We start from the raw sequence: 19,216 nt of genomic DNA on the forward strand, positions 1-19,216 counted from the left end.
CCCCCCCTCTTATGTGCAAATATATAGCCGATATTTGTTTCTAAACTATTATATACTTATTACTATTATATAAATTTGAAAATTTTTTTACATAACGAAAATCCGTCAGACCCACTAATCGTCAGAACGTCGACAGTCATAGCATCGACACGTCATAACATCTAAAAAATTTTATACATTATGGCGGGTCGCTGTTATAACTATCGACGTTCTGTCGGGTATCAATTGTGATTGTCGATGAACTGACGTGTTGATGTTATGACTGTCGACGTTCTGACGGGTAGCGATTGTGACTGTCGATGTCCTGACGTGCCGATGTTATGACTGTCGATGCCCTGACGTGCCGATGTTCTGACGGATTTTCCTTGTCGACGAAATGACGTTTAGTGCTTGTGACGGTTAGATGAAATGGTAGCACCCCCTTGTTGCTATCGTTGTGACTCATAAGAGGAAACAACCTTACTATTTCTCATACATGTATTTAAAGCAGTCTTTGGTCTCATAATTTTCTATCTTTTTTATAATTAGTTATAGCAAAATCATTGATTACAATATTGAATTTATGATTAATGCAATTTTTGAAGAGGGAGTATTGAAATAAAGTAAGTAGTCTGTTCTCCATTTTTCTTATATTTAGTGTAGCCCAGGGTTGCTTCCTTTAGTATAATTTGTCCCTCGTCACATTTTGAATTGTACACGCTTCCTCTAGAGTATTTACAGTTTAAAGTTACTTAGTCACAAGGAAATTCCTCAAAAATTATGTTCTGAATTAAGGATTATAAAAAAAAACATACAAGGAAAAAAAAGAGAAGCATTTTCCAGATTCCAGCGGTCGATACAGAAAAATAAAAAGCAGTCGATATAAATAAATAGAAAATTTCTTCTTAATTTGGGAAGAGTGATATTAAGACTTTGGAACTGACGATTCTTTAAGAATAATATCTAAGCTCGATCCACAAGTTGTAACCTGTACTTTGAAATAAACACAATAAGTATATATAAATACATAAAATATATTCTAATATCTGTTTCTTGTCTGAATTAGAAAAAACAAGTTTTTTCAACTGAAAGTAAGGAGCAGCTTTAAAACTTAAAACGAACAGGAATGATTACATGTATGAAGGGGATTGCCCCTTCCTCAACACCTCGCTCTTTTAGTAAATTGAAAAAGTTACCTATTGTTCTAATTAAATTAAATTAAATTCAATTTATTGAAATAAAAAAAAAGATGAAACATAACACCAATAATAATATGGATCCTGGTAGCGAACTTGTTGAGGACCACAACAACAAAAAATTTAAAATGAACAAGAGATAAAAAAAAGAAAAAACAGCAAAAAAGAGAAAACACGGGTAAATTAAAGCAAATTGATTAAAAATTATTGATTAAATGACCCTTGTGTTTCAGGAGTCGTTCTTAAAGAATTGGGACAAAATTCAAATTTTAGCGTAAAGAGCGAAGTGTTGAGGAGGGGACAACCCCCTTCATACATGTAAAAGTTTCTGTTCTTTTTAAGTTTTAGTGTTGCTCCTTACTTTCAGTTGAAAGAAACTTATTTTTTATTTAATTTCTGATCATTTTAAGCAATACCAGGAATTCTGGCCCCACCTCCACGGAGAAATCCCCATCACCACGGAAATATCCTATAGATAATTCAATCCCGGTGAAAATTTACCCCGAACAATTACCCTTAACAACTCCGCGCGTAAAATTGAGACGGAAAAGAGAAAGCAAGACATTTAAAAAGAATTTTGTATGGGAATTCTGGCAAAGTCCCCCAGTGTATAGTTTGCCCTGACAAGTTTACCCCCTGGAAACTTCCCTCCCCATAGAAAATTTTTCCGTGGAAAGAAAACAGCAAAAATCCCTACCCCACCCGAAAATGTATACGTACTTCACAATAACAAACACTATCTGTAAAAAATGGGAACGGGGGGGGGGGTCTTGTTACATAGTTATTGGGCCTTTTAACTATGATGAGCAAAATGGCTATCTCAAAATTTTGATAGGACGACTTTGGGGAAAAAGGGGCGGGGAGGGGGCCTGTTTGCCCTATAACCTTTTTGGTCACTTAAAAAGGGCACTAAAACTTTTAATTTCTATTCGAATGAGCCCTCTCACGATATTCTAGGACCACTGGGTCAATACGATCAACCCTGGGAAAAACAAGCAAAAAAAACAAAAAAAGAAACAAACACGCATCCGTGATCTTTCTTCTGGCAAAAAATACAAAATTTCCCATTTTTGCAGACCAAGGAATGATAGCTATTGTATAGGTTTAACTTAAAAGTATAAGCTCATTGCGTGAACAAATTTTCGGGGAAGATAATTAAACGATTTTCGTGGTTTAAAACGCTATGACAGAGGTTGTGAGCTATTAAACTCGAGAAACAAGGGAAATTACTTTTTTGCATGGGTAGCAGTGATGTCTTTTTCTTTCTTTTTTTTCGACCAGGGCTAGCAGGGTACCGCAGGATCGTAGAGGAATGTTTAATCGCTCATTTAGAAGATACTGCTCATATATGTGCTTTTTGTAAATTCACCTTGACAACTATCTTAGAGTCGACAAAACTGGCTATTAAAAAATACTGAAAAAATCTGCTTTTTCTTGTGTACCCAATCCCTTAAGCATCTTTTAGAGACTGCAAATTAAAATGTGTCCTACTAGTCAGTGGATAAATCGAGTAGTGACTAAGGACAGTGGTGGCAATTGAGGGGGAGAGGGCATTAGCCCCAAAATTTTGACCAACCCCACCCGCCCTACTAGATTTTGAAAAACATGTTTTTTTTTGTTTTTTTGTTTGTTTGTTTTTTTTTGGGGGGGGGGACATTTTATTTGAAAAATTGAAGAAATATATTTTACAAACACCCATGCACACACTTGGAGCTTGAAACCACAACTTTGGGGTTTTCTGATACGTTGAATCTGATGGTGTGATTTTCGTTAAGATTCTATGACTTTTAGGGGGCGTTTCCCCATTTTTTCAAAAATCAGGACAAAATTTTCCGGCTCATGGTCTTTAATCGGTAGAACGAAATTTTATGGAACTTATATATTTAAAATCAGCATAATAAGCCGATTCTTTTGATATGTCTATTAGTATAAAAAGTTTTTTTAGAGTTTCGGTTACTATTGAGCTGGTTCGCTCCTTACTTACAGTTCGTTACCACGAACTGTTTGATAATACGAAATTTGATTATACACTCTTGAATATATTAAGCACAAAAGCAGCAAGAGCATTATTCCCCCTCCCCCCCGCGGCTGGAAAAAGTTCGCAAAGAACAATTTAATTTGTACAAAAATCCGTGTGACTTGGGCCGAAAATGGTTTCCTCCGAACCTTTTTCGTGATTCTAATGTTTGACCCTCCCCCCTCCTAAGGGAGAGAATAATATAATTCATTGAAAAACCCCAATGCTTTGGCCTTGACAGACTTTTCTTCAAGCCTGTCCATAATTCATTTCATATTTTCGATAAAAAGGTGAATTCTATCAACGTGGCATGTGGGAGGACCAAATATAACTTTCTTGTTAGACAAAAGTTTAAAAATTTAAAGTCCTAACTAAAACAAAAAGGGTAGCATGGAATACCCCAGAATAGTTCAAGAGCCCCCCCCCCCTTTTTTTAATGAATATTGAGAATGATCTGGCAACATTTGCTATTCTTCTTGGGTTTTAAAAGTACTTCGTTTTGAAGTTTCAAACTCCTTACTTCCTAAGGTTAGGTTATATGCACCAATGATTAGAGCACTATAATTCGCTATTAAAAATTGATATTTTCAGCGACTGCCGGAAAAATGTCGTCAAATTCTTGACTGATTATTAGCTGCCGTTTTTGAATCCAAAATACCATCAAATCTTGATTGACAAATTCAAGAATGTTTCTGCAATATATCAAATTTGATGAGAAAATTCAAGCCGCTGAAAAAAATGACACTAAACAGCAGTTCCAATATTAGATTTCAACCTGCAGTAGAATACAAACGCCTTTACTTAGCTCAAAATAAAATGATTTAAGATAAAGCTCTTTTTTTTAGAAAATTATAGCAGTGAAGTTTGCCAAGCAATGTATAACCATATACGATACAGTTTATTTCTATGATGTATATGCTACTGTGAAAGAGCGAAATCGGAGAATGTCGACATTCACCGGTGAATGTCCGAAATTAGTTTTTTCTCATTGAATTTAGTCAGCATTTTCAGTTTCATGCAACGTTTGATGGTGACAGGTTAGGTCAGGCTTTTAGCCCATTTCTAAGATTTATAACCTAATCTGACTTAACCTAACCTAACTTTAACTTTTACCATCAAACCTTGCATAAGAATGACAAAGCTGACTCGCATTGAGTCCAAGCTGAGTAAAGGAAATTTCGGACATTCACTGGTGAACGTCGACATTTGCCAGATTTGTGTCTTTCACCGTAACATATATACCGCTGTATACATATTATAGCTTAAAGGTGCAAAATGCACGTATACATTTGCAAATATACACGTGAATATCTGCTTGTGTGAATATTAATATACAAAACAATCAAACAAGCAAACGATAATCCTGTCACATATTGATTATTTGAAACAATGTTGTCATCTTTTTAGACTAGAATATAATCTTGTGTGACATTTTACACCTTTATGTCAGCTGCTATAATTCAGTGTTTCATATCCTATAATTTAGCAAAGATACGTATAAAAGTAAATTAAGAGGATTTTATTGAAAGGCCATGATAGTATTTACTAAGGTACCAAATATCAAGCTGGAATCATTTTTAGGTTCTTAGAAATTCAGTTTTGGATGTTTTTCTGTCTTTCTCTAAACCAGTGACGTAATTTCGTCAAAATCCTGCAGGGGAGGGGGAAATATTGGAGCCAATTTCCCACATCAATTGAAAATGACAGTGAAAACTGAAAAAAAATGAGCCACATTTTACCATAAAGGTAAAGCTATACTAAAGAAAACTGATCCGTTTCTGTGGATGCTTGATTTATACAGACTTATCTTACTTTTCACAAGATTTTCGAAGAAGCTGAATTTCAGCAGGGGGGGACCGGGGTCTATGGGGTTGGCAAACCAAGGTCTGGGAAAGGCGGTTACCCCCTTGCTCCATTGCTAATTACGCCCCTGCTCTAATCTAAGCAGTTTTTCTTTTACAAGTAGGTCGCTACAGACTAAAACTACCGCAATCACAACAGAAAGTTAAAGCCGCAGTGATTTTATAGTCATTGCCTTAATTATCGGCACATTAATTTACGAGTGAAACTTGTTCAAAATGAGTCCAAGCTTGAAAAACTTGAGTCGAAGTTGGACGACTTATGTCAGTCTGCCCTTCTAAATAAAGTCATTGTTGCTGGTGTCGAGACAACTGCCCGTGATCTCCCGGTGTTAGGTGAGAAAGTTCTTGATCGTTTAAATTTGCAAATGGGACTTCAGCTTGAAAAATCAATCATTAAAGGGGCTAAACGTCTAGGAGCTAATGATCAAGCTCTAGCCCCTATCGAACTTACATTGATCTCAGAAGCTGCAGCAGTCGAAATACTTCACAATTGAAAAATTCTCAAGGGTTCCCGCGTCTTTGTTAATGAAGCGTTAACTAGGGAGAGGCAGGAGGTTTTCAAGCTTGCTCGCAACAGATTTGAAAATAAGAATGTGTGGACGATGAGAGGCATCATTTTTGTGAAAAATGGCTCACAAATTATACCATGCAAAACAATAGCAGATGTGGCTAAGATCCTCAATCTGGCTAATGAACCTTCACTGTGAATAATTGAAGTTTGATTTAGTTTTCCTTTGTTTATTTGTGATATGGATGGATTTCAGTCGTTTTGGGGTCCCGTTTAAACTTAGATGAGATACTTAATGATTCGACTGGGAGTGATAAAGATGTACAGTATGTCAGAAATCTACCCGATTGTGATTTTTCGGATGACCCTTTAACTAATGAAGTTGAGCAATGTGAATTCCCGATAAGGGTGTTACATTTTAATAGGCAAGAATTTCAGGGTGCCTATAGTGAGCTTTAGTTGTTTTTTAATTCTAGTCCAAAGATATTGTTGCTGTATGTGAAACTTTTTTGTCGCAAAAGTCGCCAAGGCCTATGCTCTCCCTTTTCAGGCATGACATCTGATTCATGGTGTAGGTCTGAGACTGCGAAAGGTGGTCAAATAATTTATGTCCGACAGGATTGGTCTGTTGATATACTTGAGGATTTTTCAGTTTGGGAAGAAGGTTTGTGTGAGACTCTATTTGTTGAATTAACGCTCCATTGGCTGCGAACCTTTTATTTTTGGATCAGTATATTGACCACCATCAAGTAACCCCAAAGGGTTTTTTGAGATTTTTGTGCCCCTAGTTGTAAAACTTGGTGGATGTAAGAAAACAGTAATAATTTCAGGAGATTTCAATTTTGATTTGTCGAATTTAGATGTGGCTGTTCATAAGAATTTCTGAACATTATGCTGTGTTCAGGGCTTTTTCCAAGTATTTCGCTTCCTACGACAGTAAGAAAGACTACTGCAACTTTGCTGGTTAACATTTTCTTTTCTGGTGTTTCTTTTAAAGCGATAAAGTCTTCTGTTAGTACATGTGACATGTCTGATCATTTTACAGTTAGTGTCGTGTTAGATGTAGCCCAAAGTTTATCTTAACGTGCATTTAAAAAAGATGGAAATAAAAATTCTTACCGACAGAAAAAATTGATTGATTTTAAGCTTCTGCGTGAATTGATGGATAATAAAGACTGGACCCCCATTTTTGATTCAAATGGATGCTAATGATGCTTTTTCGAAATTTATCCATGATATGATACAACTCCGAGATCAAGCAGCATCGACAAGATTTTTGTGCGGAAAGTTTTCAAAAAAATTTGACCCGTGGATTACGGATGGTATTTTGACGTCATTAAAGATGAAAAGAAAAAAACATAGTCAGTATCTGGCTGCTCAATCTGATGTATTTCATGAGGATTATAGAACTTATAGAAATAAACTGAATTCTATTATAAGATATGGTAAAAGAAAATATTTTTCCGATAAATTTTTACAGTATAAGTCAAATATGAAAAAGACATGGCAGCTGATCAATGAAAAAATCCGTCCCAATCATCGTCCGAGTTCGGGAGTTAATTGTCTTGAACTTGATGGTTCAAAAGTGACGGATCCAAAAGAAGTTTTGGATATTTTTGGAAAGCATTTCAGTACTATTGGGTCTAGGATTGTATCGAGTACAAATAGGCAAGAGAGTCAGTCGACTGATTTTGTTGTTGAAGATGAAGCACCAAATTCATTTGATTTTTTTTAAATTGCACCTCAGGAAGTTAAAGGACATATAATGAAACTAAAGCAAAGTTTTTCATTGGATGATTTTGGGTTTTCTACACAAATTGTGAAACAAATAGCTCCTATTATTGCCCCATTGTTCGCACTTTTAATTTGTCTTTACTAAATGGAGTTTTTCCTGATCTTTTAAAAAATGCCCATGTATTAGCTTTGTATAAAGGTGGTGCTTCTAGGAATCCTTCAAATTATAGAGGAGTTTCACTACCATGTTTGATGTAAAATTTTGGAAAAAATGCTCATAAGTAACTTCAAAATTGTTTATGTAATAATCAAATATTGCATCCCTCACAGTATGGATTCATTAAAGGAAAATCAGCAGAACCAGCAACACATCAGCTTTTAATTGAAATAAATAATAGGCTGGATACTGGTCAGGGTGCCTTGGCTGAATTCTTAGATATGGCCAAGGCGATTGACTCGGTTGATCACAGTCCTTTAGTAAATAAACTAAAAAAATATGGATCTTCTTCAAAATATTTGAATTTTTTTGCATCTGACCCTGCAGAAAGAAAAATTGAATATCGTGATTGAAAAATAGTATCCGATTTAAGTAATTTTTCGTAAATTGTGGGGTTCCTAAGGGCTCTTTTTCGGATCCTACCCTAGTTCTTCTCTTTTTTAATGATTTGCCTGAGTTTCTTCCAATCTGCAAAATTGTTATGTTTGTAGATGATTTTCAGATTTTTTCTTCCCATTCAGAATTAACACAGCTTTTCCTGAACACCCAAAGTACTCTATCAACTACTTCAGATTGGTATTGTCGAAACCTTCTTCTATTAAATGAAAGGAAATGCCAGTATATACTATTTTAACGAGTTGGTTCAGTCAATTCTGATGTTTTTACTCTTTATTTAAATAATGTGGAATTGAAACGGGTACAACAGTTTAGATATCTTAGAATAATTATTGATGAAAATTTGTCGTTCCACGAACATGTTAAAACTTTATCGGTAAAAGTTTCTAGGAATGTTGGGATTATGTGCCGTCTCCGCCATGTTTTTTCCGGTTAATATACTTAAATCAATTTACTTTTCTCGGGTCCACCCTTTTTTTCTATATTATGTTTCAGTGTGGGCTTCAACTTGTCCTTCTGTTTATAAACCCCTTCAAATTTTACAAAATAAAGCGATGAGGATACTTTTTCAGATTGATATTGGGTCTTCTGTTACTCATCTTTTTGAATCAGCTAGGATTGTGTCTTTATATAAAGTTCCTGTCGTTGCAATATCCCAGATATGTCACAATTACGATTTTAGTCAGTTAGCAACAGATTTCCATGGAATTTTCCCTCTTAATTTGCAGCGCCATTCATATCCAAAATCACTTAGGCTTAATTTCTCACAAGAGTTTAGGCGAACAACGAGAGCCGGATTTAGTTTGAGGCATATTGGTCCAAAGGTGTGGAATTCTATACCTCTGGATATTAGAGAGTGCGCTGATTACCAGCAGTTTCGCAGAATGGTGAGAAGGTCGGGGAAGTTTATCTCTTAAAGTTGACTTTGGTTTTATTTACCATGTTTGTATTTGGGCAGTTGTCCAAGAGGCTTGTTGTTTTTTTTTTTTTTTTTTTCTTTTTTCGTTTTCATTTAAATTTCTAATGGTGTTTAATAATTTGTTCTTATTTTTAATGCGCTCAATTATGCCACTAGGCATGTGCGCAGGTGTATTTTATAGCGTTAGGTATATTTCATAAATAAATTATTTATCTATCTATCTATCTTATCTATATATATATATATATATATATATATATATATATATATATATATATATATATATATATATATATATATATATATATATATATATATATATATATATATATATATATATATATATATATATATATATATATATATATATATATATATATATATATATATATATATATATATATATATATATATATATATATATATATATATATATATATATATATATATATACATATATATAATAAAATATCTAAAATTAATAAAATATCTATCTATCTATCTAAAAAAAAAAAAAAAAAAAAAACAATAGTGAGTCATTAGTTAACCTTATATTTAAAATCAATGGTTTACATTTTGTAAATATCAAAAAAGACATATTACAGCGAGTAGATTTATGCCTTGTAGCTTATTTGGTAATTGAATCTCGTAAATTTGTATCTGCTTAACTTCTTGGGCTACTATAGTTGGCTTGTGTTGACATATGTCTGTCTATCAAAATTCACTTATCGTTTATAATATATATATATATATATATATATATATATATATATATATATATATATATATATATATATATATATATATATATATATATATATATATATATATATATATATATATATATATATATATATATATATATATATATATATATATATATATATATATATATATATATATATATATATATATTTAATATTTTCTATTTTTTCAGCTGTCATGGCTCTTCGTGTATCCCCCTTAATTCTTAAAAGAAAAACAATTATGATTGTAAAAATATGACAACTTCATTGCACCTTAACTTCAAAGTTTGAAATTCGGAATTTAAGTCAAATTTGACTCTGTTTTTTCCCTAAAAAAAATACATTCAAATAAAATTGTATGCTCTTTGATGTTTTCCAAAATGTTTCACGAATTCTATCCTAAAAAACAATGACTCTCCAAAGTAACTAAGTTTAATTTATCGTTAATCGATGCGGTAAAAAATTGGGACTGGTGGAGAATTTTCCTTCCAAAATTTAGGGCGCTAAATAGATTTTTTTTTTTGGGGGGGGGGGAATAAAAAATTGGCTCCAATATCGAAAATTTTTGCCCGTCTGACCCTTTAATTGGTGCAACCTTTAACCTTCTGGGGGAGGGGTATCTACCCCTAACTTTCCCCCCTAATTGGTCTACTCCTTGGCGCTTTTGGTTTGCCATCACCAATAAAAGTGTAACCAATTCTCCACTATCTGGTGTACATTTTAGAGCATTAATTGTTCTACCACTTAGGTCCACTTCCGCCAAAACTCACCTCTTCGCGCCACGCGAAGTACGGGGCACCTATTACAAACAGTTTATGAAAGTGGGCAGCCCATCACCACCGATGGTTGTTTACACTTGTTATTTGTTAATTTTTCTTTTTTCATGCTCTAAAGATAGTACCTTAACTCCTCCAAATGGTTTCACCGGTCGCCAACTAGCGTTTGAATCTACAGTCACTTCATCTGTCTCGGAGCTTCGACTATCATTGAGAATGCCCCAAACGTACTGGTCTATTTCTAAGCCTTCTAACAATGCTGTTTTACTGAAAACAAAAAAAACATATTCATTAAAATACTTCGAGCGTAATGAATCTAAAATATCAGCTATAAAGGAAGAAAAAAAAAGTAGCAAATATTATACGAGGCTGTAGAGCCGAATTGACTGCTAAATGTTGCAAGTAAACAGTTCTGAAAATATAGCTAAAGGCCTTTCCCATATTTGGACCCTTCTTAAAAAAAAATGTTCTGGGTGTACCTGGAACAAATTCTTAAGAGTAACTTGTAAACCCATCTCATGACTTTTTTTCCTTATTGCTTTTTCAAATCAGGATTTTTGCAAAAATCACAAAACCGTAATATTGACGAGGACTTCATAAATATACAACTCTTTCGTGTTAAGCCCAAAACGCATTATAAATATTCGTGTGAAACGACACATCTCATTTGGCACTAATCAAAACTTGCAAACAAAATAAGACACATCTTAAATGACTGCAGTAGATGACCTCGTTAAAATGACCATTCCCAGTAGCATTACCTGAGTAAACTGAAGTTCTGGGTCCATTTTTGAGAGTCAAGGGTGATTGGATGGCAGCTAATCCCCTCCAAGGCATTTTTCTGTCCAGTACCTCCACAGTGGCGTCAATTGTGGGGTATTTCCCTCCTTTAAATTTTTTAACCCCCCCCCCCCCCACACAAACACACTAGATTTAAAAAATAGTAATTTTTTGTGTGCTTTTGCTAAAAGATGTTTTTTTATATTAAAAAAAAAAAAAAAAAAAATTTTAACTCCGTCTCAAAATTTCGGAAAATACCTCGACCCCTAACAGTTCCATGAATTGACACCATTGTCCCTTCGTAAAACCCAAGGCATTTGACTAAAGATTTGAGGATAGCTCTCTGATCAAAAACCACCACCCATTTTGTTGTGAGAGGGGGGATAGGGGACCGGAAACAGACCGGAAACTTCTGCCCCTTAGCAGTTTGAAACAAAAGTCATAAGCCCTTAGACCAAGAATAACCTATTGGAGATAAAAGGCATGCCCCCTTCCCCATCTTAAAAGATAGGGGCCAAAAAAAGGCCAAAACTTTTCTTCCGATCGGCTCGAAGCTTGCATCCTTAAGTCCATGGGATAGTTGGACCCAAACGCAGAAGAAAGAAATCTTATTTGCAACCCTGACAAAACAGGGCCCGGCAAAAGACCAAAAACTTTTTTTTCGGCTCCTTCCTATTGAAGGGATGGTCACGGAAGGTGGGGATTCAGAAAAAAATCTTATTCATTATCAGGATCTTATTCAGGAAAAAACTGATTGCACAAAACTACAGGCGATCGAAGATTTTGACTGAATATTCAAATTTTGTCCAAATATCAAATTACAGTCCAGCACTGTAATTCTTCAGCAGAAAAACTGAAACAAATAACTTTACGAAAACATTCTTAATATTAACCAATAATACGAAAAGAATTTTGACATTTTTTTTGATAATTTATTTCTATCACTTGAAAGAAACTGATTGAAACCGCAGTTTTCTAAGGTTTACTCATCTTTTATCTAAAATTTGGAAGGCTATAAGCCCCACACATTCCTCTAAATTGCACCATTGTTCGCAAGGCAGTAATCCACTGAAAACAAGATATTGATTTCTAGAACTGTTTTGATCCGCATTTACTGTTCTTATTACAACCATGTTTTTATCTAGTTGGTTCCAGAATTATTGACCCAGCTAGCTACTTTGATTCCTCGGGCTGTAATTCTCCTGCAAGATATTGTCCCGCAATATGTATGAAAGAGAAGATCTTTCCTTTTAGAAATGACTTTCAAAGAAGGGAATTTTCTCATAAAAGGATATTCTCTCTCCCTGAAATGGCGGGAACTGCTAGCTTTTCAATCTTGGGAATAATTTTTGGGAAAGGTTAAAGTTCCATAACTAAGCGAAAGCGTAAAGAAATTATTAAGTCTTTAGCATAGAACTAAACAACCTGTAGGCTGCAGAACAGATTCCGAAAAAAAAAAAGAATGACACTGATTAAGTAGAAATGCCTATAGCGACTCAAAATGTAATGAAAGAAGGATTAGTGTCGATTATAAAAACGGATCGGCTAACTATAATAACTTAAGCGTATCAAGGAAATTTGAAAAATACGCTTAACGCGACGAACACAAAACTACGCGAAATAATCGACTGTAAAATAATGTAAATGAGCCTTGTTTTAAAACGGGAGGAAAGAAAAGTAATTGAGATGAGTCTATTGCAAGTTGATATAGTGAAACTTCGATCAGTTGGAATGAAATCTACAGACGTCTCCATTTTTTTTCCTCTTCTGTCAAAAGGGCTTTTGACCAAACAACCGAATTACACAATCTTAACACCAACAATTAAAGAAAATAAAAGTATGCTGAAAGCAAACAGAGTGTAAAGGGACATCCTGTTCCCGCAGAAAATTTAAATCATAAACTAACACACGAAAATAGATTTTTTTTTTTTTTTTTTTTTTTTTTTTCATTTCAGAAAACCATAGGAAAAACCATTCTGTAACTACATTTACTCTTTCTATAGGTCTTTCCTTTCCAGCGAACCATATTCTTAGCTGCTTAGTAGCTTCAATATAAAACCTAAAATGACTAGAAAAGGAATTTTCAATAAATTGGAGCAAACCCCTCCAAATTCCGATGGCTCTTTACTGGAATTTGAAATAAATCAAAATATCAAGGATTTTCTGAAACCAAAATTATGAAGGCAAACAAATGTTCGGATCTGTTTGTCCAGATAATAAGTAGAAGTTTATGTTAACTTACATAGTATCATCTTAGTGTATGGACACTGACTACGGGGGGGGGGGGGTAATCCCTCCTCTCCTGGGAAACACGAACATTTCAAAAAGGGGTATAAAATATAAAAATAAGATACATTATAATTTAAATAGGTAAAACAACGCTCCTAGTAGCCCCCCCCCCCTCTCCCTTGGAAACTTCCTCGTAGCACTCACGTCCCCGTGCAATGATTTGGTCTCATTATTGTTCTGAAATGAATTTTAGAAAAAAAGCCCCCGTTGCCTTATTTTTCAGTTGCCATTTTCAACTTAAAGCTTCTGTGCCATCTAATGGAGTGGTCAGTTTTAATATTGCCCAATCAGAAAGTTTAATTCTACGTGAGTGCCGAATAACTTAACTGACGCTAGTTCAGGGCGTAATGCAGCAATATCTTCAGCTCTACTGCTTGACGACTGCAAAATGTTCGCAGCAAATCAAAGATCAATTTGCCATTGATTGCCAAATAATTGGTATACCCAAAAACTCGTCCGAGAACAATTATATCGTTGTGCAATTCAGTAATTTGTGTTAACGCTCTACCATCTTTATTTTTTAGAATTCAGTCTAAGACCACACTCAATGCAAAATAAGTGATTCTAGAAAGCCCTCAAAGAAGAAATACCTTGTGAAGGAAATGTTGTTTCTGGATATTTCTCGCCTATTAGCTCGATAATTATCTAATTATTAAGACTAGCGGTTCATCATCACGTAACTGATGGCACCACGAAATTGATATAAATGAAAAAAGAAAGAAACGAAACGCACAAAGTAGAATTTTGACTGACTGTTCATTGAGCCATAATCGGAAAGAAGGACCAGATAAATTGACCGTTCAATTACGCTAGAATAAGCATCTTTAATTAAATATTTATTTTATTACTGGTCCTCTTTTTCAATTTATCTTCCTCCAGGTATTGAGCAAGCCATTCCTACAGAAGAAAAAAAATACAAAAAAGAAGTGACTAAACTTAAAATTGGATTTTATTCTTTAGACACTCTTCAAACTTCAGCAAGAGAAATAAAATTTCAGACGTCCATCTCATGGAAGTAATGACTCTAATTTTAGAAAAGTTTTTAGGGGGAAAATCTAACTTCTCCATTAAAAACATCGAAACAGTTTTCACCTTCAACGCGAACAAAGCATGTAACAAAACCACAAGTCTAGGAACAAATGTAAAAAATGACAAAATTGGTAAATTGCCAAAAAGTTCTCTATCCATTTAGAAAGATTTCTGGTTCAATAAGGAAGCTATAATGAAAAAAAGAAAAAGTAGTTGCTAACGATGATTACTTAGGGAGTTCAAAATTAATCTGGGACATGATGAAGCAAATAATATTGAACATAGAACCAATCAGACACAATAAAAACAGTTAATAGAACGCAATTTTGAAACTTTTTAAGAGGAAGAGACAGTAAACAAAATTGACACAGAAAGAGAGAAGGGGGGAGAAGAGGGGGAGAAGAAAAAAGAGTGTGAGGTAGGGAGAGAGAGGAAGTGCATAAAGCGTATTATTGTTATTTGTTTTAAAGGATAGAAGAATAGAAAGCCCCATAATAATTATTTTCCTTTTGCCCCTTGTCCTCCAACAATGACGTCAATTATTTTATGTCATGATAGTAACGATTTATTAAAGAATATCCCCTTCCCAAGGCAAGTAACAAATTTTGAAAACACTATTCATAAAAAAAAAAAAAAATCTACTTAATATGAAGGAGTCAAGGATTCGGAAATTGCGATTTTATTATTGTAAATAACTCACATCTGCCCTGACAAAACTAAAATATAAAATTCAGTAATAAAATGTTCAAAAACCATAAACGAAGATTTCCAACCACATTAAAATACTAAGGACAGTGAAAATGAAATCTCATTGTTTGAGCTGCTTAACTTATACAACTATACATATGGTAAAAAAATACGAAAATCGGAAATTTACATTTTATTGAAAAAGACCTCCATATGCAGTTATGTAGCTATTGGTAGACTCAACGCGTTAACAGGGACGAAAATGTGATTGTGTCATGAAAAATCAGAATTTTTAAAAAAAGAATCTTAGAAGATTGTGGTTTCAATCAGTTGGTGGTAACGAGCTGTAAATAAGAAGCGACTCGGCCCAATAGTGACCGAAACTCTAAAATCCAGAATTTCGACAACAATAGATGCATCAAAAGCTTCTTTTTTTTTACCGATTCCAATAGGCTATATAAAGCTCATTAAGTTTAATGCTGCTCATCAAAAGCTACGAGCCTGAGAAAATTTGCCCATTTTCGAAAAAGAGCGGAAACACTCCCAAAGAGTCAAGACATATTAACGAAAATCCCACAATCATATTCAGCATATCAGAGAACCCTACTGAAGAGGTTTCAAGCTCATATTTGTAAAAGTGTGGATTTTTTTTTTGCCAGAAGAAAGATCACGGATGCGTGTTTATTTGTTTGTTTTTCGTTCTTCCCAGGGGTGATTGTAACGAACCACTTGTCCTAGAAGATCGGGAGATAGCTCATTTGAACGGAAATTAAAAGTTCTAGGTTTTTTTTTTAATGACCAAAGAGATTGGAGAACACCTAGCCTTCCTCCTACGCCCATTATTTCTCCAAATACAATCGATCAAAACTTTAAGATAGCCATTTAATTCAGCATAGTCGAAAGGTCCAATAACTATGCTTTTGTTGGTGACATGATCCTCCAAAGTTCCTGGAAAAAGGGCTGTAAGTTACGCAATTTACCCAAATTGTTCACATATAGTATTGTTTATTGGGAAATATACGGAAATTTTTCGGGGTAATTTTCTGCGGGGAGTGGGGTATTTTGTACGGGAGAATTGTCCGTGGAGAGAGAAGTTTTCGGGGAATTTTCCAGGAGAAGTGTTACACAGGGTGGGGAAAGAACGGGATTTTCTGACGAAATCCCGAAATCCCTTTGAAAAAAAAAGTCAGAAATTAGATAAAAAAAGCAATTTTTTCAACTGAAATTAAGGAGCAATATTAAAACTTAAAACGAACAGGAATTATTCTGTATACTAGGGGGGGGGACTACCTCGTCCTCAACCCTAGGTGTTTACGCTAAAGTTTGACTTTTTGTCCTGATTCCTTAGAAAAGACTACTCAAACACAAGGTCTCTTGATTTTGAATGAGAAGTATTTTTAAAGAGCTTTAAGTCTTTAGGGTAAAGGACGAGGGTTGATACGAGGCAGCCCCCTAATATACAGAACAATTTCAGTTCGTTTTAAGTTTAAATGTTGCTCCTTACTTTCAATTGAACCAAATCGTTTTTTTTATTTAATTAAGGTAAAAACAAGCCTAAGATGCGTCCAAGGGGGAGGAGCCATTTTTCTTCCGATGTCCTTAGCACTTCAACATTGCAAACCAATTTTCCTGTATGACATTGTTGTCTCTTTTTTTTTTTTTTTTACCGACTGATCAATTGTCTTGACACATCCAAAAATGTCAGAAACCAAGGCTTTTATTGTGATTTTTTTTTCTAGGCAGCGTTGATGCATCTTTAGGCGATTTTTTTTTTAAACATGACGTAGGAGAGTTCCGGTGAGAATTTCACAAGGATACCTTATTAATCTTTAATTGTACCGAAAAACATGAAAACTTGATAGATGCAGCATTCACCATTGGAATGCCTAATTGATTTTCCTTTTCCTCTATACTTTCCTATTACAGGGTGCGTCCAAAAAGTAATGAGACTTACTCTATAAACAGCAATTCATTCATCCGATTTTAATAACACCTCAAAATTCTTCAAAATAGTTCCCTTGGGCGTCGATGCACCGCCATTTCCATGATTCATAGGCTCCCTCGAAGTCAGCTTCCGAAATACCTTTTAAAGAGTTGGTGACGGCCTTCTGGATGGCGGCAACGTCATAAAAACGGCGACCTTTCAGGGCGGTTTTCAATTTGCGGAACAGAAAAAAGTCTGCCGGGCTTAAATCAGGGCTATACGGAGGCTGTGGTAAAGTTGAAACCCCCTATCCGGGCCAGGTACGACGTCAGATGAAAGGCGATGAGGTTCGGAGCGTTGTCGTGGTGGAGCTTCCATCGATCGGCAATCTCTGGTCGTTTCCTTTTCACGTTTCGGTGCAGTCGCGCAAGGACGTCTTTGTAGAAACCAGCATTGACTGTTTGTTTTTGAGGCACAAACTCTCTATGTACCACCTCAAGGTTCTCAAAAAAGACAATGAATATGGCTTTTACATTTGATTTCGCCATTCTTGCCTTCTTGGGGCGCGGAGACCCCTTTGTGTGCCATATTGGAAAACCGATGCTTCGTCGCCTGTTATAACAGCATCTAAAAAGTCTGCTTCACCTTCCACAACATCCACCATTTCACGGCACAGGTCAACTCGTCGTTGTTTCTGCTCATCACTTGAATATATCCAAGATACGTGGTTACGACTTGTCACTGAGAAAATCTGGTATTTGGAACTTTTGGTATGCGAAGTCTTGATTTCTAAAAATTCTAATCTGCGTGAATTTTGATCAGCACATGATCAATGAGGATCCTTGAATCTGACTAAATAATCTGTTGAATTATCAACTCAACCAAACAATCATCTTCCTAGTATAGCGGACACAAAAGGCAGAAATCCAGCCAAAAGCTAACGAGGACCCTTGTTTCTGAATAAAAACATTTCTCCCTACCTCTGCTTATGGGAAACAATACAGGAAAAAATAATTTCGTCTTGCGAATGTTTCCAAGCTGTAGAAGAGCTTAATTACATTTGGAAAGATTGATCTTTTAGAGGAAAAAAGTGAACCGTGATTTACGAGCCAGTTCTAATATCATTTTAGAAAGAGATGGCGCGACAACTGGCGATTATTAAGAGTAAATAGATGCCGTTAAAGGGGCCCGGCACTACAATCACAGGGCACAAAAAAACATTTTTGATCAAATTCAGATACTAAAATAATATGAATAAAGAGTCCATACGTTTTATTAGAGTTTCAAAACATTATGAACGGTTTTTGAAAAACATAGCACGAGTCATTGAAAAAAAATGTTAGAAGCTACAAATGACAATAGATTGAGTCCAGTATGTAAGTAGGACTTTTTGCAAGGAGGGGTAGCAAAATTTTGAAAGAAACAAGGAAAATATATGCATTATGTTGAAAATAGAAGGAAACATTGGGAAGACCGAAAAATCACCGATGATTTAGAAATGAAAGAGCCCTAAGGCCCTCTCCCACATACGAAACTGGATGTACTCAAAGGTTTGTGCATTGTTGTCGCAAGACAGGTAATGAAAGGACAGAAGAAAACATATTTTGCGCCTCTTCAACTTCGAACCTCTTGCCGCTCTACCTATTTCGCGATCGACCCCACATCGGCTCATCTTTGATTCTACTTCCATAACTCTGGCTCTCCCCCGTGGCTCCGTGAGTTGGATGATCTGATCTAGTGTGTTGCAACACGAAAGAAGACTCCGTTAAAAAAAAAGTGGAGATCAAGAAATAAAGCATAAGTCAAAGGACAAACCCCTCCATGTGTTCACAAATATTAGTTACTATGTCGAGAGTGACCAAAAACTTCGTCGTGTTCCCCCCTCCAACGTGCTTCTTTGAATAAATTATTTAGGGAAACAGTGAGTATTTAATATTCAATGTAGAAAATATATGAAAATGGTAAATCTTTATTGACAGTCAATTTCAGGATTTCGTTAGTAAGACCAGTCGAAAGTGTTTTGCCATTAATAAATCATGCAAATCAATGAATCTATACAAACATATTATCAGTGCAAAAAAATTAGCAGGGTGTTTTGAAATGTTATAATAAGTAGCAAGTTGGTACGTACATGTGGAAGGGACAATCCTTCAGGCA

The 19,216-nt window shown here is 35.0% G+C and overlaps 1 protein-coding gene across 5 annotated transcripts in view; it reads right to left on the bottom strand.

The window, feature by feature from the left end:
* The window catches only part of tna (Zinc finger MIZ domain-containing protein tonalli), a 172,212-nt gene that overhangs the window by 20,301 nt on the left and 132,695 nt on the right, over positions 1-19,216 (bottom strand). For all 5 annotated transcript variants that reach the window (XM_089088789.1, XM_089088786.1, XM_089088787.1 and 2 more), the window contains one exon: positions 10,476-10,617. In XM_089088789.1, the coding sequence (XP_088944915.1) occupies positions 10,476-10,617 (142 nt within the window). The remainder of the gene's footprint in view (positions 1-10,475; positions 10,618-19,216) is intronic.

This window comes from Artemia sp. Qi Xiang Cuo, chromosome 5, assembly GCF_049724085.1.
Source record: "Artemia sp. Qi Xiang Cuo chromosome 5, ASM4972408v1, whole genome shotgun sequence".
In the NCBI taxonomy this organism is placed as follows: domain Eukaryota; kingdom Metazoa; phylum Arthropoda; class Branchiopoda; order Anostraca; family Artemiidae; genus Artemia; species Artemia sp. Qi Xiang Cuo.